The 26,191-nt window shown below is 36.5% G+C and overlaps 1 protein-coding gene across 1 annotated transcript in view; it reads left to right on the top strand.

The window, feature by feature from the left end:
• Positions 1–26,191, top strand: part of CDC73 (cell division cycle 73) — a 140,095-nt gene that overhangs the window by 102,964 nt on the left and 10,940 nt on the right. Inside the window, exons 14-15 of the mRNA XM_025400291.1 lie at positions 15,287–15,448; positions 18,695–18,795. Of these exons, the coding sequence (XP_025256076.1) occupies positions 15,287–15,448; positions 18,695–18,795 (263 nt within the window). The remainder of the gene's footprint in view (positions 1–15,286; positions 15,449–18,694; positions 18,796–26,191) is intronic.

The raw sequence follows: 26,191 nt of genomic DNA, 5'->3' as shown, positions 1-26,191 counted from the left end.
TAAACCAGGGAGGTGAAAGATCTCTAAAAGGAGAATTACAAAACACTGTGAAAGAAATCAGAGATGACACAAACAAATGGAAAAACATTTCATGTGCATGGATAGGAAGAATCAATATTGTTAAAGTGGCCATACTGCCCAAAACAACTTACAGATTCACTGCTGTTCCTAGCAAACTACCAGATTTCATTTTTTTCAGAAATTTGAACAGACTTTTAAAATATGTATGGAACCAAAAAGGAGGCAGAATAGCCAAAGCATCCTAAGCAAAAGGACCAAAGTTAGAGGCATCACACTACACAATTTCAAACTATACAACAAGACTAGAGTAACGAAAACAGTATAGTACTGGTGCAAAAACAGACACACAGGCCGGAACAGGTTAGAGAATCCAGAAATAAAGCTGCCCACCAGCAGCCATCTGCTTTTTGACAAAGTCAACAGAAACAAGCAGTGGGGAAAGGGCTCCTTAGTCAGTGATGCTGGGATAACTAGCTAGCCAAATGCAGAAGATTGAAACCAAACCCCTTCCTTTCACCATATACAAAAATCAACTCAAGATGGATTAAGACTTAAATGTAGGACCTGAAACTGTAAAAACCCTAGGAAAAAAACAGGGCATGCCATTCTGGACATAGACCTAGGTAAACATTTTATGACGAAGTCTTCAAAAGCAAATGCAGCAAAAATGAAAATAGACAAATGGGAGCTAAACCAAAAAGCTTCTGCCCAGCAAAAGACACTGTCAACAGAGTAAACAGACAGCATACAGAATGGGAGAGAATATTTGCAAGGTGTATGCATCTGACAAAGGTCTAATACCCAGAATTTATAAGGACCTTAAGCATAAAATAAACAGTGCCATTAACTGAGCAAAGGACCTGAACAGACACTTCTCAAAAGAAGATATATACATGGCCAAGAAACATAGGAAAAAAATGTTTAACTACATCACTAATCATTAGAGAAATGCAAATCAAAACCACAATAAGATATCATCTCACATCACACCAGTCAAAATGGCTATTATTAAAACATTAGAAAATAATAGATCTTGGTGAGGTTGCAGAGAAAAGGGAATGCTTATGTGCTGCTGGTGGGAATGTAATTTACTTCAGCCACCGTGGAAAGCAGTTTGCAGATTTCTTAAAAAACTTAGAATTACCATTTGACCCAGCAATCTGATTATGGATATATACTTCGAGGAATATAAATCTTTCTACCAAAAAGACACATGCACTCTTAAGTTCATTGTGGCACTTTTTACAATAGCAGAGACATGGAATCAACCAAAATTCCCATCAGTGGTGGATTGGATAAAGAAATCTGGTACATATATGCCATGGAATACTATGCAGCCATAAAAAAGAACAAAACCATGTCCTTTGCAGCAACATGGATGCAGCTGGAAGCCATTATCCTAACAAATTAACAGAAACAGAAAACCAAATACCACAAATTAACACAGAAACAGAAAACCAAGTAGACATTGAGTACATGTTGTATACAAAGAGGGAAACAGAAGACACCAAGGCCTACTTGAGGGTGGAAGCTGAGAAGAGGGAGATCAAGAAACTACCTGTTGTGTACTGTGCAGATTACCCTGGGTCATGAAATAATTTGTATGCCATACCCCAGTGACATGCAATACACCTGTGTAACGAATATACCCGTGTAACGAATATACCCGTGTGACAAACCTGCACATGTACCTCTTGAACAAAAAATGAAAGAACAGCAAAAGAAATTGGGTTTTATTCTGGCCTTGACAGTAGCGTGATAATAATCCAGAACAAAAGTCTTCTACAAGATTCAAGGCCTAAGTCAGCGTTAGAATAATTATATTTTGTAATCTGAATGCTCTAATGTTGAAAATTTCCTGTTAAAAATTTTACTGGAAAACAGTTTTATTCAGCAACATAATTAATACCCAAAAGACGAATGTGAATGCTCTGGCTTCTTTCTCAGTAAAGTAACAATGATAACTTTTTTATTTATTTATTTATTTTTTTTGAGACGGAGTCTCGCTCTGTCACCCGGGCTGGAGTGCAGTGGTACGATCTCGGCTCACTGTAACCTCCACCTCCCGGGTGCAAGCGATTCTCCTTCCTCAGCCTCCTGAATAGCTGGGATTACAGGCACGCGGCACAACGCCTGGCTAATTTTTGTATTTTTAGTAGAGATGGGGTTTTACCTTGTTGGTTGGGCTGGTCTCAACCTCTGCGTGCATCGGCCTCCCAAAGTGCTGGCATTACAGGCATGAGCCACTGTGCCCGGCTTAATGATAACTTTTAAACAAAGAAAAGCCGCTTCACATCCAAAAAAACCATACTGCTTTTGACTGATTCAAAGTGAGAAACCAATTTGCAATATTTGTGGATTTCAAATTTCACTAAATGTAGAATTGAATTTTAAGTGCCTCCAACTTAAGTAGCTTTCTTTACAAAATCTAGGTATCCTGGCACATAGAAGTATATTCATACCTGAATTCTTTTTTAAAAAAATTTTTAGTACTTTTGAATGACAAAATATTCATTGATCTTTTTTTTTTTTTTCATTAATAGTATGGCTTTTATAGTAAAGTTTAGTATTCTGGCAGATGTGAGTTTTTTTTATTGCGTATGTCATCTGATGAGATTCCTCAAGTAATTTACAATTGTGTGAACAAGATATACTTTTGGTCCTTGAAATAGATTTGACAATACAACAGAAACTGTCAGACTCACAGAAATGGATTACATTAACTGCTTCTAAAAATTGTTTAGTTTTTGTATGAGCTTTCCACCTTTTAGTCAGTAAACATGGTTTTTCATGATTTATAATCTGAAATATATGCCTTTTTTGGTGATAGTTTCTGTGTCTTGCAGTCTATCTCTAGTCTTTACAACTGAATTATGATTTCCTCAGAGACAAGGGCTTGTTATTTTATTGTTACTTGTAGCTACATTGTTTAAAACAGTGTTAGCCAAATAATGAGTACTAAGTAAATAAAGAAAAAAAAAAAAGAAAAGGCTGAGGGAGCACATTGAGACGAGAAGATTGGTGGATAGGGGACTTTGTATACCTGAAATTTAAAGTTTGGTTTTGTGTATCTGTATTTATGCAACCTATGAATTAATTTATTGCATTTATCTCCAAATTGAAATACCTTTTGTGATATATAGTAGTCATGTCCACACCTGGGACTCGATTTTAGTTCCCACGAGGCTTCATTACACTTGGTATTGTCTTGTTTTTTCGTTTTGTTTTTTGCATTTACTGTATTTTTTAACCCATTTTATGATTTGTGAATTTGGCATTATCCAATCTCACAAATTTTAGTAATTGACAAATTTTTTAAAAATAGATATATTTGGCTGGTTATACAAAATTTACAGTAAGTTTGTGGTATGTTAAAAAAATTGTCTTTTCATTCTGCATTCTCAAGAACCTTTCCCGTGTTCTGCTGAATGTATTACAAATCTAATAAACACTGTTTTATAGCAGAAAATAGTGAATAGTGCAAGAAATCACAAAGTAAATTTTAGTGTCATTCTCTTTAGTCTTGTTTACTACAGAGAAACCAGACAAAGAGGCTACATTCTTAGGATAGACCATGCCTTATGTTTCTTACAAGTTTAAAACACTCCCTTCATTGTTTAACACCTCATTGCAACTGACATCTCCCCTACAGTTTGAGTCAGCTGGAGGCTTTGCTATGTAATTAATGCATAATTGAAACCTCCTCCACACAATTATGGTACTGGCTGTAACTCATAGCTCAAGTTGGCATAGATTCTATTTGGTTTTATGTAAAATTGAGGATGCTTTAGTTTTGTATCCCTTCAATAAGTAAATGAAACAAAAAAAATAAAACCCATCCTAACGAACAAAATTAAGATTATATTACGGAAATATTTTTAAAAAAACACTTTACATCTATAAACAGGATCTTGAAAGTTGTTTATTGGAACTCTAAGGTTATTTAAAATAAATGATTGGGTGTATTTTGGTCATGTTGGCAGCCACATGGGGCCGGCCGAGTTCCAAAGAGGAGAGATTGTGTGCAGAAGGAACTCAAACGCTATGTAGAAGGTTCTCCTTATATCGGCCAAATACTAATCAGCACATGCATGTGAGAAAACTACATGAGGCCTGGGAAAAAGTCACCAGGAAAGAAACAGGCAGAAAAATTACCGGAGCGTAGACTGGACTGAGAGTAGTACTTGTTCCCAACAGCCCCAGGCAATGCAAAATGATACAGCCACTTTGGAAAATAATATGGGAGTTTATTTTTTTCCCATCACATTGAAAATATTACTCCACTATCTTCTAGCTTCCTTTGTTTTGGTGATGAGAAGTTAGTTGTTAGTGTGATAATCAGTCCTATGAGGGAAATCTGTTCCATGTGGTTATTTTAAAGATCATTTTAAATTTATCTGCTGTAGCTAGATGTGGATTTCTTTTTTATATATCCCACTTGGAATTTGTCAGAATTAAATCTGCATATTGGTGTTTTTCATCAGTTCTCAAAGTCTTGGCCGTTTTGATAATCTGTGAAATATGCTTTTTTTTTTTTTTGCGTATGTTCTGTTCCCCATCCCCCCTTTTTTCTCAGCCGCTTTCTGGAACTTAAATGAGACCTACTTTAGATCTCATTCTGTCTTCTATATTTCTTAAATGATTCCATTTTCTATCTCATTTTCTCTGTTGCCTGCATTTTTCATCATTTCGTTACTTTTAATTTATAATTGTCTATTTCTTTGGCCACACCTTAATCTGATCTTAAGCCTATCCTTCGCACCTTAAACTTCAGATATTTTATATTTCAGTTTTTGTGATTTTATTTTTCAAACCATTATCTGTCTTTGTAATTCTTTTTTACTGTACATATTTGCAAACTTATTTTATTTCATAAGCCTTCGTTCTTGGTAATTGTAGCATTTGGAGTCCTTAGTCATCTTCCTTTGAATGTTGTTTCATGCATGATAACTTGTTTCCTTGTGTGTTTAGTTTTTTACTGTTCTTTTTTTTTTTTTTTTTTTAATTTACTCATTTACTGTTCATTTTCCTTGGAATTATTTTCTGTAGAAATTCTTTGATCTCCAGGTGAATATGAGAGAACTCCAGAGTAGATGTGCATCTGTGTCTGTTAAGCACCTGGGAGCATTACCAATCTAGCATAACTTTAAATTAAATTCTCTCTTGGAGGTTTTAAATATCTAGATACTGTTGTTCTTGCTGCAAATTCAAATGAGGTCAGTTTTACCATTTGAGATATTTGATTTTCCTTGCAATTGTCAAAATAAGGGTTAGGGTTAGGGGTTGTGGGGGAAGAGGGTGAACAGTGAGTTTATTTCTAGTTTACCATTGTGTTGAACTTAACCCCTGAGTCTCAGCTTTATAAGGGGAGGAACTCTTACTTTCTACCTTGAGCAGAATTTGGACTTATTTTCTATTTCAGGAGCTCAGTGAAATATAGTGAAAAACCAGGCTTAACTGTCATTGGTTTGCAAATCCAGTGGATAGCAGTCTGCAGTGTTATTCTTTCTTCTTTGAGTTCCTCTTTTTACTCGGTCTTTGGCCTAAGTATTTTTTATACCTTGCTAGCTAGCTCAGGTATTGTTTTAAGATTTTTTTTTCTTTTTTCCTTTGTTTGTATTGATACGTAATAGACCCACATATTTTGAGGTATATGTAATATTTTGACACATTCTTATGTAATAAATCAGGGTAATTAAGATATATACTACCTTAAACATTTATCTTTATGTTGGAAATATTCAAATAATTCTTTAATAGCTCTTTTGAAATATACCATAAATTATTGTTTACTGTAGTCACTCTGCGGATTTATTGAAAACTAGGTCTTATTTCTTCTACGTGTATTTCTGTACCCATTAATCAACCTCTCTCTAGCTCCTCCACTTCCCCACCCTTCCTGGTCTCTGATAACTACCACACTGCTCACTTCGTGAGATATACTGTTTAATTGGTTTTATTTTGGAATTACTGTTGCAGTTACTTAGGGGATCTGTCATATTATACCAGAAATAGAATAAAGTCATAGTTTCTAAGGGTCATAATTTGTTAGTGTTTACTCAATGCCATTGTTCCATATATATATGAAATATGCATTCATGCACATACATATATGAAATATGCATTCATGCATATACATATATGAAATATGCATTCATGCATATGTATTCATACATGTACATACCTGAAATATGTATTCATCTATGTACATGTATGAATACAATTGTCATAATTTCCAAATGGTGGTCTCAGAGCTCTTAGAAATCTTACATGGTTTTATGAAAACAGTTATTTCAGACCAATTTTTTTAGTTCAACCAATGTTTCGAGAATGCTGAATGTTCTTTTCTATTGGTTTAAAGATTTATTATGTTGCCTAAATTTGTCTTTTTAACTTTTGTCTTTAAAAAAATTTTATTTCCACAGGTTTTTGGGGAACAGGTGTTATTTGGTTACATGACTAAGTAATTTGTGAGATTTTGGTGTGCCCGTTACCCAAACAGTGTATATTGAACCTGATTTGTAGTCTTTTATCCCTTACCCCCTTCCCACACTTTCTCCCTGCATCCCCAAAGTCAATTTTGTCATTTTCATGGCTTTGCATCCTCATAACTTAGCTCCCACTTACGAACGAGATCATTCGATGTTTGGTTTTCCATTCCTGAGTTACTTCACTTAGGATAATAGTCTCCAGTTCCTTCCAGGTTGCTGCAAATGCCATTAATTCCTTCCCTTTTATGGCTGAGTAGTATCCCATGGTCTATATATACACTGGTTTCTTTATCCACTCACTGATTAATGGTCATTTAGGTTGGTTTCACATTTTTGCAATTGCGAATTGTGCTGCTGTAAACGTGTGTGCAAGTATCTTTTTTGTATAATGACTTCTTTTCTTCTGGGTAGATACCCACTAGTGGGATTGCTGAATCAAATGGCAGTTCTACTTTTACTTTTTTAAGGAATCTCCACACTGTTTTCCATAGTGGTTGTACTAGTTTACATTCCCACTAGCAATGTGGAAGTGTTCCTTTTTCACCTCATCAAATGCCAATGTCTATTATTTTTTGATTTTTTGACTATGGCCATTCTTGCAGAAGTAAGGTGATATTTCATTCTGGTTTTGATTTGCATTTCCCTGATCATTAGTGATGTTGAACTTTTTTTTCATGTTTCTTGGCCATTTGTTTATCTTCTTTTGAGAATTGTCTATTCTTGTCCTTAGCCCACTTTTTCATGGATTTTTTTTGTCTTGCTAATTTGAGTTTGATGTAGATTCTGGATATTAGTCCTTTGTCAGAGGTATAAATTATGAAGATTTTTCTCCCACTCTGTGGGTTGACTGTTTACTCCGCTGACTATTCCTTTTGCCTTGCAAAAGCTCTTTAGTTTAATTAAGTCTCAGCCATTTATCTTTGTTTTTATTGCATCTGCTTTTGGGTTCTTGATCATGAAATCCTTGCCTAAGCCAGTGTCTAGAAGGGTTTTTCCTGTATTATCTTCAAGAATTTTAATAGTTTTAGGTCTTAGTCCTTGATGTGTTTCAGGACTTAAGTCCTTGACCCATCTTGAGTTGATTTTTGTGTAAGGTGAGAGATGATCCAGTTTAATTCTCCTACGTGTGACTTGCCAATTATCCCAGCACCATATGTTGAATAGGGTGTCCTTTACCCACTTGATGTTTTTGTTTGCTTTGTCAAAGATCTGTTGGCTCTAAGTATTTGGGTTTATTTCTGGATTCTCTGTTCTGTTCCGTTGGTCCGTGTGCCTGTTGTATACCAGTACCATGCTGTTTTGGTGCCTGTGTCCTTATAGTGTAGTTTGAAATCAGGTAATGTGATGCTTCCAGATTTGTTCTGTTTGCTTAGTCCTTGCTTTGGCTATGTGGACTCTTTTTTTGGTTGCATATGAATTTTAGGATTTTTGTTTTAGTTCTGTGAAGAATGATGTTAGTATTTTGGTGGGAATTGCATTGAAATTGTAGATTGCTTTTGGCAGTTATGGTCATTTTCACAATATTGATTCTACCCATCCATGAGCATGGGATGTGTTTCCATTTGTTTGTGTCATCTATGATTTCTTTCAACAGCGTTTTGTAGTTTTCCTTGTAGCGATCTTTCACTTTCTTGTTTAGATATGTTCCTAAGCATTTTGTATGTGTGTGTGTGTGTGTGTTTTTTTTTTTTTTTGGCAGCTATTCTGAAAGGAGTTGAGTTCTTCATTTGATTCTCTGCTTGGTCACTATTGGTGTATAGGAGAGCTACTGATTTGTGGGCATTAATTTTATATCTGGAAAGTTTGTAGAATTCTTTTATCAGTTCTACGAGCTTTTGAAGGAATCTTTAGGGTTTTCTAGGTATACCATCATATCCTCAGCAAACAGTGACAGTTTGACTTTTTCTTTACCGATGGATGCCCTTTATTTCTCTCTTGTCTGATTGCTCTGGCTACGACTTCCATTACTATGTTGAAAAAAATGAAGAGAGTGGACATTTTTGTCTTGTTCCAGTTCTCAAACAGAATGCTTTAAACTTTTCCCCATTCAGAACTACGTTAGCTGTGGGTTTGTCATAGATGGCTTTTATTGCATTGAGGTATGTCCCTTGTCTGCCAATTTTGCTGAGAGTTTGAATCATAAAGGGTTGCTGGATGTTGTCAGATGCTTTTTCTACATCTATTGAGATGATCATGTGATTTTTGTTTTTAATTCTGTTTATGTAATGTATCACATTTACTGACTTGTGTATGTTAAACCATCCCTGCATCCCTGGTATGAAACCCACTCTATCATGGTGGTTTATCTTTTTGATATGTTGTTGGATTGGGTTGGATGTATTTTGTTAAGGATCTTTGCATCTATATTCATCAGGGATATTGGTCTGTAGTTTTCTTTCTTGGTTATATCCTTTCCTGGTTTTGGTTTTAGGGTATTACAGGCTTCATAGAATGATTTAGGGAAGATTCTCTTTCTCTATCTTGTGGAATAGTGTCAAAAGGATTGGTACCAATTCTACTTTGAATATCTGATACAGGCCGGGCGCGGTGGCTCACGTCTGTAATCCCAGCACTTTGGGAGGCCGAGGCGGGTGGATCATGAGGTCAGGAGTTCGAGACCATCCTGGCTAACATGGTGAAACCCCGTCTCTACTAAAAATTACAAAAAATTAGCCGGGCGTGGTGGCGTGTGCCTGTAGTCCCAGCTACTTGGGAAGCTGAGGCAGGAGAATGGCGTGAACCCGGGAGGCGGAGCGGAGCTTGCAGTGAGCCGAGATTGTGCCACTGCACTCCAGCCTGGGCGACAGAGCAAGACTCCGTCTCAAAAAAAAAAAAAGAATATCTGATACAATTCAACTGTGAATCCTTCTGGTTCTGGACTTTTTTTTGGTTGGTAATTTTTAAATTACCATTTCAATCTTGCTGCTTGTTGTTGGTCTGTTTAGGGTATCTAATTCTTCCTGATTTAAGCTAGGAGGTTTGAATCTTTCCAGGAATTTATCCATATCTTCTAGGTTTTCTAGTTTATGCTTGTAAAGGTGTTCATGGTAGCCTTGAATGATATTTTGTATTTTGGTGGTGTCAGGTGTAATAGCTCCCATTTTGTTTATCTTTTCAAAGAACCAGCTTTTTTGTTTCATTTGTCTTTTTTTTTTTTAATTTTTGTTTCAATTTCATTTAGTTGTGCTCTGATGAGGATGCTACATGTAAACCAGCACACTAGTTGATGTGCCATTTATCTGAGTGATTGGCTTTGCCTACAAGAAAACTGTTGTCCAGGTCTGGCGTGGTGCCTCATGCCTGTAATCTCAGCACTTTGGGAGGCTGAGGTGGGAAGATTGCTTGAGCCCAGGAGTTTGAAGTTTGAAACTAGCCTAGGTACCACAGCAAGACCTCGTTTCAAAAAAAAAAAAAAAAGTTACAAGAATAGAAACCTGAAGTCTGGTAGGGAGATAACAGGCTTTGTAGATTGTCATAGTAATAATGTAAACAGCCCACTGTAAAATTGTAAAAAATTGAATTCTACTTTGAATAAAGAAGGTAAATTCATAGTGAAATACATATGGCTTAACTTTAGAATTAAATAAATGCCTAAATATATCTGTAGAGGTACATTTAAAGTTCTGTAGGCTGGGAAGCAAAAAGTATAACATTCGTCATATTTGAATTTCAGATGCATTTTTACCTTTTAGATGTTACCTTATAGACAGCTTTATTATTATATATTGATAGGCCAGAAGTGATTTGTTCGAATTTCTTGTTCAAGAGGAGGCATAGAAATAAAGTACTGTTGTTTGTTATTTAAGGCTTAAGTCTGGGTAGTACTTGATAGACTTAAATTTTGCCCTCTTTAACATCCTAAGTTGTATTCCATCTGGTCATTGCTGCAATTAGCTGAAACTTCTAAGCTGAGAGTGGAGTCGTAATGGAACAGGATACATTGACAGTTGACCTAGGGTAGCTGAATTGATAGTGCTGTAATATATAGCACTTTGGTCACATTCTTTGTTAAGTTTAATTAGTTCTAGAGTATTATATACTTATTAATTCCAATATACACAGTTATTATTCATGATTTAATATCTCTCAAATTGTAATATGTCATATGATTGATGGTATCTTAGAGTTGCTGTGGCTAGGTGGCAGTCCTGACACAGTTTTTATTACTGGCACATGCACAAAATAGTGATGGCAATTCATAGTTTCATCAGTTCTGTGAGGTATGTGCATAGATGGTACTATATATGTGGAATTTAAATGTGGTGCAAAATATCTTCAGAAAAGATATGGTGCAATTTATTATTGAAACAGTTATTATGGAGGAACGAAGAGAGAGGACTCACACTACCTGATTTCAAGACTTAATATCAAGCTGCAGTAATCCACACATTGTACTAATGATGTAAAGATAGTTAGATGAATGAAAATAATGGAGACTGCGTAAATGGGCCTGTGCTATTTTCGACAAAAACGTCAATGCATTTCAGTTGAGAAATGAATGCCTTAGCAATAAATGGTACTGGAACAATTGGATAAATATATGGGTGGAGAGGAATGATTCTCAGCCATTACCTAACACCATACACAAACATTTTTTAAGGTAGATTATACACACAAACTTAAAAGCTAAAACTGTAAGGCTTCTAGAATAAAGCATAATAGAATGTTTTTGTGACTTTGAAATAGTGTTTTTTTTTGTTTAAGAGTGAACCATAAAAAAAAAAAAGAAATTTTAAAACTTCTGTTCATCAAAAGACACCATTAAGAAAATAAAAAGGCCAGCCACATGCTGGGAGAAAATCTTTTCATTGCACATTTCTAACAAAAGGTTTGTATCTAGAATCCTGTGTGTCAGTATTTTTAAAAATCCAATTAAAAATAAGCAAGAGATAATGATACTCCACAAAAGAAGGTATACAAATGGTCAATCAGCACATAAAAAAAATTCTCAGTATCATCAGTTGTTGAGGAAGTAAAAATTAAAATGATGTTGAGATACTATTTCACATACCCGTTAGAAAGACTAAAATTCAAAAGACTAGAAGTCTCATACATTTTTAGTGGAAGTATAAAATGGTTCAACTGCTTTGGAAAACTTCCTGGCAGTTTCTTATAAAGTTACACATAACCCCATGAGTCACTCAAACGTATTTACATAAGAGAAATGAAAGCATGTGTTCACAAAAACACTTATACAGGAATATTTATGTTAGCTTTACTTGTAATAACCCAGACCTTGAAACTACCCTGCTGTATACTGAACATTTGTGTCCCACAAAATTTATATGTTGAAACTTAGTCACTAATGCCAGGGTATTTGGGAAGTAATTAGGTCATGAGGGCTCTGTCCTCACAAATAGGATAAGCACCCTCATGAAAGTGGTCCCAGAGAGCTTCCTTGCTCCTTCTGTAATATGAGGACACAGCAATAATACAGTTTACAAACCAGGAAGTGGGACCTCACTAGACACTAGACTTGCCAATATCTTTATCTTGACTTCCTAGCCTCCAGAACAGTGATGAATTCCTGTTGTTTACAAGCCACCCCAGTCTATTTCTATTATTGTATCCTGAATGTACTAAGACACACCCAAATATCCACTAGCAGGAGAATGGTATTTTCTTACAATAGAATTCTACTTAGCAATAAAAAAGAATGAACTACTGATACATCCCACAGCAGGTATGATTATCAGAAACATTACATTGAATGAAAGAAGCCAGGTACAAAATAATACGTCTGGTATATGAGTGAGTGTATATAAATTCCCAAAACAGAAAAAACGAATGGAAAGCAGAAGAGTGGTTGCCTGTTGGGAAGGGGAATGGCATTTGACTGAAAGGTATATAAGGAAACTTTCTGGTTGATGCAGATGTTCTTTATCTTGATTGAAATAGTGCTTATACTTAGTATACGTTTATCAAAACTCATCTATTTGCGCATTTCACTGTATGTAAATTTTATGTCAATAAAAATGTTATATATTAAAAAATACACTGAAATGAAGCAGTGGAGTGCAGATTTGATACTTGAATTCTTCCACATTAGAGGAATGACATTCCCATTCTTTCTTTTTTTTTTTTTTTCTCCAAAGGCAGTCTCACTCTATTACCCAGGCTGGAGGGCAGTGGTGTGATCTCGGCTTGCTGCAGCCTCCGCCTCCCGGGGTCAAGATTCTCCTACCTCGGCCTCCAGAGTATCTGGGATTACAGGCGCATGCCACCATACCTAGCCAATTTTTGTATATTTAGTAGAGACGGGGCTTCACCATGTTGGCCAGACTGGTCTTGAACCCCTGACTTCAAATGATCCACCCACCTTGGCCCCCCATAGTGTTGGGATTACAGGCGTGAGCCACTGCACCTGGTCCTAATCCCATATTTTTTTTTGCAAAGCAGTAACCAAGTGCTTTATGGAACCTAAAAATGGAAGATAGCAATAGTAGATGAACCTATTTTGCCTGAGATACATGTGAAACAATTACCTGTTACACACATCCAGCAGTGCAGCCCAAGCCAGAAGAACTAACCAGTTTTCTGGAGGGATGACTGTGATTTATATAGAATATCATAGTTTAATTGGCAGTATTTTTTTCCTTTCATAGTGGTACAATATAATGGTGTAGCTCACAATCATTGATGTCTTAGATTTGATGAACTGCAGTAGGGTGAACAGGTAAAATTATATTGACTCTGTGGAATACGAATCTTTTTTGTAGACTTAACTTTAGGGAAGAGGTCATAAGATCTATCTTTATGTTATCAAATGAGATCTTTGCTGAAAAGCGTTTTGAAATAAAGCTTTTTAAAATTACTTATAGAGATGACTGCAATTCTAAGAAAATACGTAGATAGAAGTTAACATACTACAGTATCTAAAAATTCTAGGATGGTGGTTAATTGTAAAAACATGTTAATGTTTCTGAACTTTTATAAAACATATCAACCAGTGTGTAGACATGTAGATGCTGTGTAACTCTTATTTCTTAGGCATCAGAAGTTGAAACAGGTGTATAATAGACTTTTTATTAGTTTGGTATTGTAATAGATCACCCATTTGTATGTATTTTGTATTCTAGTCATATGATTAAAGTTTATAAGGAATTTTTTACAAGTAAATTTAAACTTTAACACCATGTTAAAATTTCAGAAGCCAAAGAGAGAGATGCAGTCTTATATTTAACAACTTAAACATTTCAAATCCCATGTAGTTACAGATTGAGATAAAACAAAGCATTTCTCTTGGCAGTAGAATCCCTTTGTTCTGTGTTTGTGGAACATAAGTTCAAGAGAGCAGGGACTATGTTTTGTACTACTATATATTATAAAACTTACAGCACAATATGTTGTACATATTATTAACTTAAAACATTTTTGTTGTGGCTTTTTATTAGAACACAATTTCAAACAATGCACACATGTTAAGTTTTCTAAATAATGTGTTTCATTATTCAAAGTATTAGTACTGCCTGGCATTTTCTAAGTGAGCTTGATTAATAAATAAACCAAATGCCACAGGAAGCAAGTGATTATCTGGGGGAAATTTTTAAATGATACAGAAATCTTAACTTTTTAGCCAAATGTAAAATGGATGTGAGATCAGCTCAGAAACAAAGTTCAGTATCATCATTATCACCATGAACTAAAAACTTTCTAGACAATAAAATTAATATTACCTTCTAATGAATCCAATATGTGGAATTGAAGTTTTTCAGAGAACTCTAATTAGCACAAGTTCTCCTGTGCTTTTTGGTCCTTTCACCCTTTCATCTCTTAAACGTTAGAAGCAGAATGATACTTTCAATATATTGATTGTATTCTCTCCATTTTATTGGAGAGACTAGATCATAGCTAATAAAATATGCTGTTGGACTGTTAGGATTTTGTATATATTTAGAAAATAAGACTTCTAAAATACTTTGTGAACACTAGCCAATTTTATATGTGGTAATAGCTATCCAAATTGCTAAGTTATTTTTAAAAAAGAATATCTGTCTTGAGAATGGATCCACATAAATAAGTTGATAGATGCCACTAGTTGATAATAATAGCAGATTATAAGCATACACTGATTTAATTTTCTTTTTTTTTTTTTTTTGAGACAGACTCTCGCTCTGTCTCCCAGGCTGGAGTGCAGTGGCCGGATCTCAGCTCACTGCAAGCTCTGCCTCCCAGGTTTACGCCATTCTCCTGCTTCAGCCTCCCGGGTAGCTAGGACTACAGGCGCTCGCCACCTCGCCCAGCCTAATTTTCATACTTTAAAATTTTCAAGGCTACTCTGAAGTTTGATGGTATTTTTGTAATTTTGCTGAAGCATAAAATTAAAAAAAAAAAAAAGTGTTTTGTTAAGCTCCTGGATAGGCTGAGTCACAGAGTAAAGAAGCCTGTTAGCCACAACAACTTTTTCATTTCAAATTGCTTTTTGATTTCTAATAAAATTCCTCTTTATCATGAAGTTTCCCTCTAATAGAATTTGAGAAATTAAGGATTAGTGTGGAGAATGCTAAGTGCTAGCTGAATGAATATAAATTGTGTGTTGTTACACACACACAGTCCCCAACTTAGGGTCTGAGTCAGCTTGAGTTCTGTTTGGTGTACAGAGGAAAGACCTATACTCTCCATGATCTGTACTTGCAGAGCAGATTTATTGAACAACAAGCATCTTTAGTTTAAAACGAATTAATGTTTAAAAAATTATTTCAATTTATAGTTTATTTTCCCATTTTCATCACATGGAATATATTTGACTTTTTCTCATCTCTGTTTTTTCAAAGATTTGTCCCATCAGATGAAAAGAAGAAACAAGGTTGTCAACGAGAAAATGAAACTCTAATACAAAGAAGAAAAGACCAGATGCAACCAGGGGGCACTGCAATTAGTGTCACAGTACCTTATAGAGTAGTAGACCAGCCCCTTAAACTTATGCCTCAAGACTGGTAAGATAGTCTATATATATATATTTCTTTTCACAGGTGTTGAATCCAAGAGAATGAGTGTTATTATTGCTGTTGATGATGTTGCTTTTTAAGAGATGGAGTCTGACTATGTTGCCCAGGCAGAACTTGAACTCCTGGACTCTTATCAGTCCTCCTGCCTCAGGCTGCCAAGTAGCTAGGACTACAGGTGCATGCCACTGCACCTGCCAGCCTATATTTTTTAAATATTCGTTTGTTTTCTGTGTATTGTTGGTTGTTTTTTCTTGTGTGAGCAACTATCAAATTTTATCATGGGTTCTAAATAGGAACTGTCTTTGAAAAGTATGCTAATGTATATTTAGTTTGGTCATCAATAATGTTAACATTCTAATAATTCCTCAATAACTTTATATTTTGGATAGGTAAACTTGATTTTACTTTTAAGAAGAAACATTCCAACTTCTGGAAAACCCAGTGTAAAAAATTCTTTCCACTTGTTCATTTGTTCTGGATGAGCTTGTAGAACCCAGCAAATTAGACTAATGTTGTAAGGTATTCTATGTTCAGATTTTTGGTTTGGAGAATTTCAATTATCTGGTAAGAAAAAAGTGAAGGCATACTTTTATTGTAAGGGAATAATCTAATAAAAATGATAGGAACAGCTCTTTTATCATGGTTTAACCCTTTTATTTCATTAAAATGTTCTTTAACAAAATATTAAGCTGTTTATAATATAAAGTACCTATAAATTTAGACACACAGATTACCTTATTTCTTTAATCTGAAGTAAAAGTTGAGTATTATCTGTGATACAGAGAATGCAACACATGGCACATTAGATAAATTTACCTTTGAAGTACTTGTTAGTTTTCAGGCATTAAGAAGTCAAGGCATTGTGAATATTAATATTAAAAATTTTCTTAAGAAAATGGCAACCAGGGGGCACTACAATTAATTGGTGTCACAGTATCTTAGAGAGTAGTAGACCAGCCCCTTAAACTTATGCCTCAAGACTGGTAGGATAATTCTCTCTCTCTCTCTCTCTATATATATATACACACACACACACACACACACACACACAAAATACATATTTATATATAATATATATTATATGTAATATATAGAGAGAATTATATATATAAATTATATATATATAATTTTTAAATTATAATTCTTCTCTGGTACCTGATAGATACTTCGAGTAATGTAGAAAGTAAGATTAGAATTTCAGATATCAAGCTTAAAACCAAATAGGAAAGTTATACCACTTGTATTTTATGTTTGCAATGTATTTGCAGAAGTAATACAGTGTAGGCCGGGCGCGGTGGCTCAAGCCTGTAATCCCAGCTCTTTGGGAGGCCGAGACGGGCGGATCACAAGGTCAGGAGATCGAGACCATCCTGGCTAACCCGGTGAAACCCCGTCTCTACTAAAAAATACAAAAAAAAAAACTAGCTGGGCGAGGTGGCGGGCGCCTGTAGTCCCAGCTACTTGGGAGGCTGAGCCAGGAGAATGGCGTGAGCCCGGGAGGCGGAGCTTGCAGTGAGCTGAGGTCCGGCCACTGTACTCCAGCCTGGGCGACAGAGCAAGACTCCGTCTCAAAAAAAAAAAAAAGAAATAATACAGTGTATACAAATGTCATCACTATGCTGTAAAATACTGCTTGTGTGTATTAGTTAGGATCTCCAGCCATTGAAGTCTCCAGCATTTTCCTTACTTCCTTATTTTCCTTTTCCTTTAATTATCCTTCCAAGAATTCAAGGGGAGTAACATTTTTATTACCCTGCTTCTCTGCTGATCCTATAAGACCCAGTGGAATATAAGTGATCTCTGCCCATCAAATTCCCTTTGCTTTGGCAGGCATCTTGGGCTTTCAGCTGTTATAAGTTACATCATGAAATTGAAGGATTATTTAATAGTATGCTGCATTGCCAAAGATGATTTTGACAGTTTGAGGCATGTATCCTGTGAAAGGGAAAATTTTTTAACTTAAGACTTAATTTTAGCCTCAGAGATTTTGAGCAGCTTAAGAATTTTAAGCTTGCAGTTTTTAATAGTTGTTGCAGGTCTTCTGCTTGAATAGAAGGTAACTCTGGTGTAATGTTTTTTTGTATGTCTGCAGTGTTCATTAATTGCAGTGGTTATCAAAGTGTGGTTTGCAGACCTCAGGTCATTCCTAAGACTCTTTCACAGAGTTTCAAGATCAAAACTGTTTTCATAATACTGAGATGGCTGTTCTCATGATTTATCTGCCCTTAAATAGGAACAGTAGCATACCCAGTGCCCCAGCATAGAAATTTATTCTCCTCCTTCCTTTCTTCCCTTCTTCCTTTTCTCTGTACTTCTACCTTCCTTTGTCTTCTCCAATATGCCCATGCACCTGTTTCTTCATTTATACACTGAGGTTTCTAATAGTGTCCAGGGAGATCATTGGATTGTTTTGAAGATTAAATGTGTTAACATCATAAGTAATGCATAAAGTCCTTCAAATGGCACTTGACACATAGTAAATGCTCAGTAAATATTACTAATTTCAACCATTATTGTTGATGTTGTTGTTTCGTTCCCACCTCTTTAGATATTGGCTTTACCTGTTTATGGCAGTACTACTTATAATTTCTCAATTCAATTAAATATTTTGTAAAATAATGAAATTTGAAGGTCTATAAAGAAGTTTGTTCTTTCTAGGAAAACTAGGTTGATTGGTTGGGAAAAAAATTGCTTTCAAAAATACTTATACATTTAGGGTGAATGAAACAGTTGTAAAACAATTGCAAAAATTATAAAAGTCTAAATGGTTTCTATATTCAGATTACTTCCCAAGTAATCACAAGAACTCAGATAAGGCCCTGGGACCTTGTAAAATGGTTGATGAATTCCTGTAATGTAATGTTTTTAGTTAAAGTAAAATATTTAAGATGTGTTTGAATTTTAAATGATGTTTTAAACAACTTTTTTGATTACTAGTTATCAACCACTATTCCCTATTGCAGGGAACAGAAAATGAAAACAAAATTACATACAAGTATTGTCCATTTAATTATGTTTAAAAGACTTAGGTGTAAAAACCAGATATAGGGGAAGTATAACAATCATGATATTGAAAAGGTGGTAAGTACTTACCTTCATAGAAGGATTGATAAGACTTTACCACATAAATGTTTATGGGTCTGTTGCCTAAGAGATTTATTAGTAGCTAAAGCTCAAGTTTGAAATAATCTCCGTCTGTCCCCTACCTCCCCCCATCCACTTCTCTACTTGTAGGGACCGCGTTGTGGCCGTTTTTGTGCAGGGTCCTGCATGGCAGTTCAAAGGTTGGCCATGGCTTTTGCCTGATGGATCACCAGTTGATATATTTGCTAAAAGTAAGATTCTCTTTATATTTACTGCTTATCCAATATAGAAATGTTCTCACTTTAAGAGAAAGAGTCATATAGTTCTGCGCATATGATGTGTATATCAAAAGATTGCTGTTAAGTAACATATGTTAATGTTTAAGCATCTGTGACATATTTTTAAAAGTTTTGTACATTAATACTTTCTGTGTAGGTGTATCTGAAAGTGAATATTGCCTATCGCACAACATCACTAATTATTTTTAGATCACTTAAAAATCATTGGCCAGGCACAGTGGCTCATGCCTGTAATCCCAGCACTTTGGGAGGCTGAGGCAGGCAGATCACCTTAGGTCGGGAGGTCGAGATCAGCCTAACCAACATGGCAAAACCGTGTCACTACTAAAAATACAAAATTAGCTGTGCATGGTGGTGCACACCTGTAATCCCAGCTACTCAGGAGGCTTGAGGCAGGAGAATCGCTTGAACCCAGGAGCCAGAGGTTGCAGTGAGCTGTGATCACACCACTGCACTTCAGCCTGAGCAACAAGAGCGAAACTCCGTCTCAAAAAAAAAAAAAAAAAAAAAAAAAATCAGTACTGTTGCATGTCCATACATTTTGATTACAATTGATGCCAGTTTTTTTTTTTTTTTTTTTTTTTTTTGAGACGGAGTCTCACTCTGTCACCCAGGCTGGACTGCAGTGGCCGGATCTCAGCTCACTGCAAGCTCCGCCTCCCGGGTTCACGCCATTCTCCGGCCTCAGCCTCCCGAGTAGCTGGGACTACAGGCGCCCGCCACCTCGCCCGGCTAGTTTTTTGTATTTCTTAATAGAGACGGGGTTTCACCGTGTTAGCCAGGATGGTCTCGATCTCCTGACCTCGTGATCCGCCCGTCTCGGCCTCCCAAAGTGCTGGGATTACAGGCTTGAGCCACCGCGCCCGGCCAACAATTGATGCCAGTTTTAAATGGGTTGGCTTTTGATGAACAGAAATGTGTAGCCATGACTAAAGTGCCATAATGACATTTACCAGCTCTTCTTTTCATCTGTAATGATTGTAAGATGATTGACTTTTTCTCTTCATTCAGATCTCAGCTCAAGTGTTCTCTCTTTAGAGAATCTGTCTCTGACTTTCCTGTTTCAAATAGCCATCACCACTTCCCAGTTGCTCTTTAAGCTTTTTTATTTTCTTGATAGCACTTACCATTCCTAGACATTTTCTAATTGTTATACCTTTATTCTAAGTGTTCCCTAGCCAGAATGCAAGTTTTGATGGGGAGTCCTTCTCTGCCTTATTTACCTTCGAGTCCTCAGCACAGAAGAGTGCCTGGCATAGAGAAGCTTTCAATAAATACCTGCTGAATGAATTATTTCATGCATATTTAATATTTATTAAACATATTAGCATAGATTGATATAACAAAAGATTAATTTCACCTGTTTATTTGCTGGAAGGGGATATTCCAACAATTAATTAATTGGAGTGTTCAATTAGTAATGTAAGTAAAATTACTTTTAAAAAGTCATTTTCATGAAACAAGTATGTTTATTAGAAATGACAACTTTATTATGAATGTTGATTGTACTATTCTGAAATGTCTTGTTTTTAGCAGCCCCAGTTTTTGTTAGTGGTACCATCATTTTTCCTTAGAAAGTACCCAAGCTTGAAAGTTTTAGTCATTTGTTCTTCTGTTACCTTCATTCATTTAAAAAAAAGAATTCTAATATTACTGTAGGAGATTAGTCAGGGTGGTGGGAGAAATTATAGAAAAAAGATGCAAACCTTCTTGGAAGGCTGGGAGGTTTTGCAAAAGCTTCGAAAGATAATTTGGCTGAAGTCAGCCAGATTCTCTTATCCGGAGCCTAATAGCAAAGGTTAGATAACCTGGGGATATAAAGAAATTCGTCTAGATAAGTTAGTTTACTTAGGCCTTTAATCAGCCGTGGGAGTTGGGGGTGGGGGGTGGGGGTGGCAATGGGGCAGGGGTTGGAGGTGGGGGGAGGGTGGCAAGGCAGTGGCGACCATATTAATTACCCTTGAGTGTGTTGGCTCAAAGCCTTTGTCATTAAATCTGTAATAAAAAAATGCCAGCGTGTGTGGGCTGCGGCCGCTGTGACTCTATGGTATCCTCCTCGATGTCTGTGAGTGGCCCAGTCCCCTAGCCGCACGTCCAGGGAAAAACCTGTGTCTGCATACATTTTTCTTCTGTCGTTCGGCCAGGGTCTGCAGGTTGGGCCTGGCAGCTGACGTTATGATAGATTTTTATGTTATTTGTGAAACTTGAATAATGCACAGAGTTGGTAAATAGAAAGTTAAATAAAAAGAGAATGGGAATTTTAATGAAAGTAAAATGTCAATGTGAATTCTCTTTTACCTACTTGCTTGCCTTGTTGAATAATATTTCAACAAAAAATGATTAGAATGTCTTCAAGATATAAATGTATGAAATTCATTAGGAATATAAAGTTTTTATTTTTGTTCAAATTGTTAGTCTTCTGAAATTTAGATAAGAATTTAGAGAATTTTCTTTTAACAGTCATCAGTGATTTACTTTCATAAACTATTCTTTCTCTTCCACCTATTCCTTCTACACTGACTCCTTTCTCTCAGCGTTTAAGAATACTCTTTCCCCTTCCATCTTAAACAACAAAACAAAACCCTTACATTGACCTCCCCCTTTCCCCTAGCTGCTTCTTTTTCCTTTTATAGCTACACTTGGGAAAGAATTGTCTCTACCCATTCATTTTCTGTTCAAATTCCCTGTAGTCCGGCTCTTGCTCTGTACTAAAACTGTTTTCACTGAAGTCACCAGTGACTCAAATACTGGATACTTTTAAATTATGAGAATTTGATTCTGTTGACTACTCCTTTTTAAGTTACTTTCCAAGTACCAGTTATACTTTGTCTCAGATTTCCTTGCTACTTTTCCTCTGGTTATCAACTGCAGTGGACCCTTCAACATCATGCAGTTGAAAACTCCCATATAACTTTTGACTCCTCCCAAACATACGTACTAAGAGCCTACTACTGTTGACTGGTTACCTTAACTGGTAACATAAACAGTCGATTAACAAATATTTTTCATGTTAGCATTGTATATTGCATTATTAAGATAAAGTAAGCTCTAGACAAAAAGAAAATGTTAAGAAAATCATAAGAAAGAGAAAATACATTTACTGTTCATTAAGTGGAAGTCGGTTACCATAAAGGTCTTCATCTTCATTGTCTTCACATTGAGTAGGCTGAGGAGGAGGAAGGGTTAGTCTTGCTGTCCCAGGTGGTAGAGGCAGAAGAAAATCCATGTATAAATGGACCCACTCAGTTGGAACTTCTATTGTTCAAGGATCAAATGTATATGGTTATGTCCCTATTTCTCATCTCCTGTGACTCTAAATACCTTGTCAAGAGGATCTCATAGCTTTCAGTTATCACTTATATTCCCTTATTCTAAAAATTATTGTCTCTAGCTTGATATTCTGGACCTATATACCTCATTCACTATGAGATAACTTCTCCGTGATATCTCATTGGTACGTCAAACTCAAGCTTTTTCAAATGGAATTGGATTGTTTTACTGTCTTCCTTATTCCTCAAACTATTTCTTATTATCTGTTAGTCCTTTTCAGTAATTTGTCTAAGCCAGAAACTTGTGAGTATATTATCTCTTAGCTTTTAGTTGGTCTTTTTGCTTTCACTCTTCTGGCTTCCAGTCGTTTTCTCCATCAGAATACACTGTACAGCATTGGGGGAAAACTGAGAGCATTTGGGAGTATTTCTATAGGCCTTGATAGAAAATTGTATTGTATTTTGTTGATGTTACATAATTACATGGAATACATCATTTGAGAGAAAATATTAAATACTGATTTGCATAAAATTGCAAAGTAAAATCTTTACAAATTTAAAATGAGAAATTTAAGCTGATATCTGGATATATTTTAGATATGTTATATTTGAGGTGGCTATATTTATTGACATTTAAAAATTTTTTATTGATACATAATATTTGTATATACTTACGGTGTACATGTGATATTTTGTTACATGGATGGAATGTGTAATGATCAAGTCAGTTTTTAGGGTATGTATAACCTTGAGTATTTATTATTTCTGTGTTTTGGGAACATTTCAAGTCATCTATTCTAGCTGTTTAGAAATATATAATACATTATTGTTAAGTATATTCTCCTACTCTGCTTTTGAACATTAGAATTTATTCCTTTGTGCAGCTGTTCACCATGGCATATGTTTAACTATGTAACAATCCCGCACATGTACCCCTGAACTTAAAAGTTGGAAATTTAAAAAAGAATTTATTTCTTCTACCTGTATGTTTGTACACATTAATCAACTGCTTTTCATCCCTCTACTTCCCTCCCACCACACACATACACACACCCTTCCAACCCTCTAGTATCTTATCATTTTACTGTCTACCTCCATGAGATCAACTTTTAAAGTTTCCACATATAAGTGAGAACATGGGATAATTTGTCTTTCTGTGCCTGATTTCTTTCACTTAATGTAATGACCTTCCCCTTCTATCCATGTCGCATTGCCACAGATGACAGGATTTCATTCTTTTTTATGGCCAAACAGTATTTCAGTGTGTATATATACTACATTTTCTTTATTCATCTGTTGATGGATTTAGGTTGATTCCAAATCTTGACTATTGTGAATAGTGCTACAGTAAACAAGGGGTGTAAGTATCCCTTTGATAAACTGATTTTCTTTCCTTTTGATAAATACCCAGTAGTAGGATTGCTGGATCATCCAGTAGTTCTGTTTTTAGTTTTGAGAAATCTGCATACTGGTTGCCATAGTGGCTCTACTAACTTATATTTCCACCAACAGTGTAGGAGTTCCCTTTTCTCTGCATACTTGCCAGCATCTGTTATTTTGTCTTTTTAGTAATAACCCTTGTAATTGGGGTAAGGTAATATTTCATTGTGGTTTTGATCTGCACTTCCCTGATGGTTAGTGATGTTGAACATTTTTTCATGTATTTGTTGGCCATTTATTTATATGTATTTATTTAACTATTTGTTTGTATATATCTTTTGAGAAATGTCTGTTCATGTCCTTTGCCCACTTTTTAATGGGATTTTTTTTTTAATTGTTGAGTTTCTTGCATATTAGTCCCTTGTTGGATCAATAGTTTGCAGATATTTTCTCCCATTCAACAGGTTGTTCTTCACACTGTTTATTGTTTCCATTGCTGTACAGAAACTTTTTTCTTTAATATAGTCCCATCTATTTTTGTTGCTTGTGCTTTTGAGGTCTTAGCCATAAAGTCCTTGCCTTGACCAGTGTCCTGAAGCAGTGCTCCAGTGTTTTTCTGTGTTCTGTTATATCCCACTCAGTTTCTGTGATATCATTATTTTGAATTCTTTTCTGATATTTCCTGAGTTTATTTTTCATTGGGATCTGTAGCTGGAGAATTATTCTGGTGTTTTGTTTTGTTTTGTTTTTGTTTTTGTTTTTTTTGGAGGTATCATAATTTATTTCTTTTTCTATTTTCTTGTGCCCTGTGTTGATATCTGCACATCTGGTGTAAACATTGCTGCTTCTAGTTTTTTGAATTTGCCTTTTTAGGGGAGGACTTTTTCCCGAAGATGTACCTATGATTTTGATTGGGTGGGACACTTTGGCTTTGATTCTTGGTACTGGCTGTGTAATTTCTTACCTATAAACAGCGTCAATGGTGTCTGTGTTTTCCTCAGTGGCTTAAGGTATGCTTGTTAGTGGAGGGTGTGGTGAAGTTTTACTGGGGTCAGTGACATCAGGCAGGCTAGTCCTTGGGCCCCAGTGGTGGCAGCAGCAGGCTGAGCCTGCTTGTCTTTGAGTCCCAAGGCCACGTATGCTGGCACCTGTGCTAGCGAGTCCAGATATCATCTTGGTTGCCAGCAGTGGCAGTGGTGAGCCTGGAGGGTGAGCAGGTCAGGTTTCTGGGCAGTGAGCAATGGCGGTAGCAGTGAAGGGGCAACCCTCTGGCTCCCCAGAGGTGCACACTGTTACCGATTGTGGCTTTGATGGGCTGGACAGGACAGTGCCCAGGCCCACAGGTGGTGTGTGTGGGTGGGTAGCAGTTGTGATGGTAGTGGCAGGTTGGGTGGGCGTGTCTTCTGCCCCTGGGAAAAGTGCTCAGGTGCCAATGGTGGAGGATGTCATAGGGCCACCCTCAGGACCCCAAATATGTGCTCGGGCACTGCTAGGGCAGCAGAGGGGGAGGACAGAGCCCAGCCAAGCTGGCCTGTCCTCAGGCCTCCAGGTCGCAGACAGGGGTGGGGTGTTCTTCAGGCCCTTGGCAGAGTGCTACCAGCACTTGGGTCCTGCTGCTGGAGAGGGCAATGTTGTTTTCAGTGGCAGCGGCCAGTAGGCAGGCATCTGTGGCATGTGATCTTCCGCCAGTTGGTGGCTGTGATTGGGGGAATCTGTCCTCAGGGTGCTTTTAAATACATGACTGTTGGGGTTGTGGGGTCACTGCCAGTGGCTTGCAGTTAGGTATCATCATTGTCTGCAGGTTGGCAGGGGGTGGGGGACTGCCTTCAGGTGCTTCCCCCACCCCCAACTTAGGGTGTAGGGACTCTTGGGCCCCAGGGTAGGTTGCAGTCTGGTGGGGGCTGAGCCCTCAAAATGGCGCTGTTCTGCAGCTGCTTCGGGCATGTGTAGGGCCTAAGCATGAGCCTCCTATCTGGAGCGTCTTGTGGTCTCTAGGCAGCTTTCTGTGGTGGTGTCAGGACCCCTGAGGATCGTGTGGCTCTCCCTCGGCTAGGACTGCAGGAATCTGAGGTGGGAATGTGGACTATTAGGATCTCTCACCCTTATCTCACTGGTGAGCCCGTCCTGGCTTCCCTTCTCCTTCCTTGCCTTTGGTGTTTCCGGTTGCTTTATCTGTTGAATTCCAGTGCACTCTCTTAGACCATCTATTTGAAATGTGATTATCTACTCACTATTTTGGTTCTCTTTGTTTGTTTCTTTTACCCTCCTCCTAACTTACAGAAGGTGGTTCTTCTTTTTGGAGGAGGCAGGTGCCAGTTGCCTCTAGTTAGCTATCTTGAAACCCCTCTCAGGATATTTTTAATGATAAATTTCTTCAAATTATTGCTAGCTACCATTGGAAAAATACTTTTATTTAATAATCTTCTGTATTATCCCTTTACCATTTGTCATGCCATCAGTATATCTAAATATTATTTAAAAGGGCACCTTTTTTTTTTTAATCTCTTGCTTTGCTGCTTTCCCCCAAAAATGTTGGCAGCATTCATAAAGTTTGCAAAAACAAGCAATTCTGAGTTGTGTGAAATATTTTGCAGTTGCAATTCATTGTGCCACAATAAAACTGGCTTCTTACAAAAGAACTTTCTTCTTCTTCTTCTTTTTTTTTTTTTTTTTTTTTTTTTTTTTTTTTTTTTTTTTTT

Source organism: Theropithecus gelada, chromosome 1 (assembly GCF_003255815.1).
Source record: "Theropithecus gelada isolate Dixy chromosome 1, Tgel_1.0, whole genome shotgun sequence".
In the NCBI taxonomy this organism is placed as follows: domain Eukaryota; kingdom Metazoa; phylum Chordata; class Mammalia; order Primates; family Cercopithecidae; genus Theropithecus; species Theropithecus gelada.
The sequence above is the reverse complement of the archived record's forward strand: the minus strand, read 5'-3'. Positions and strand labels throughout refer to the sequence as shown.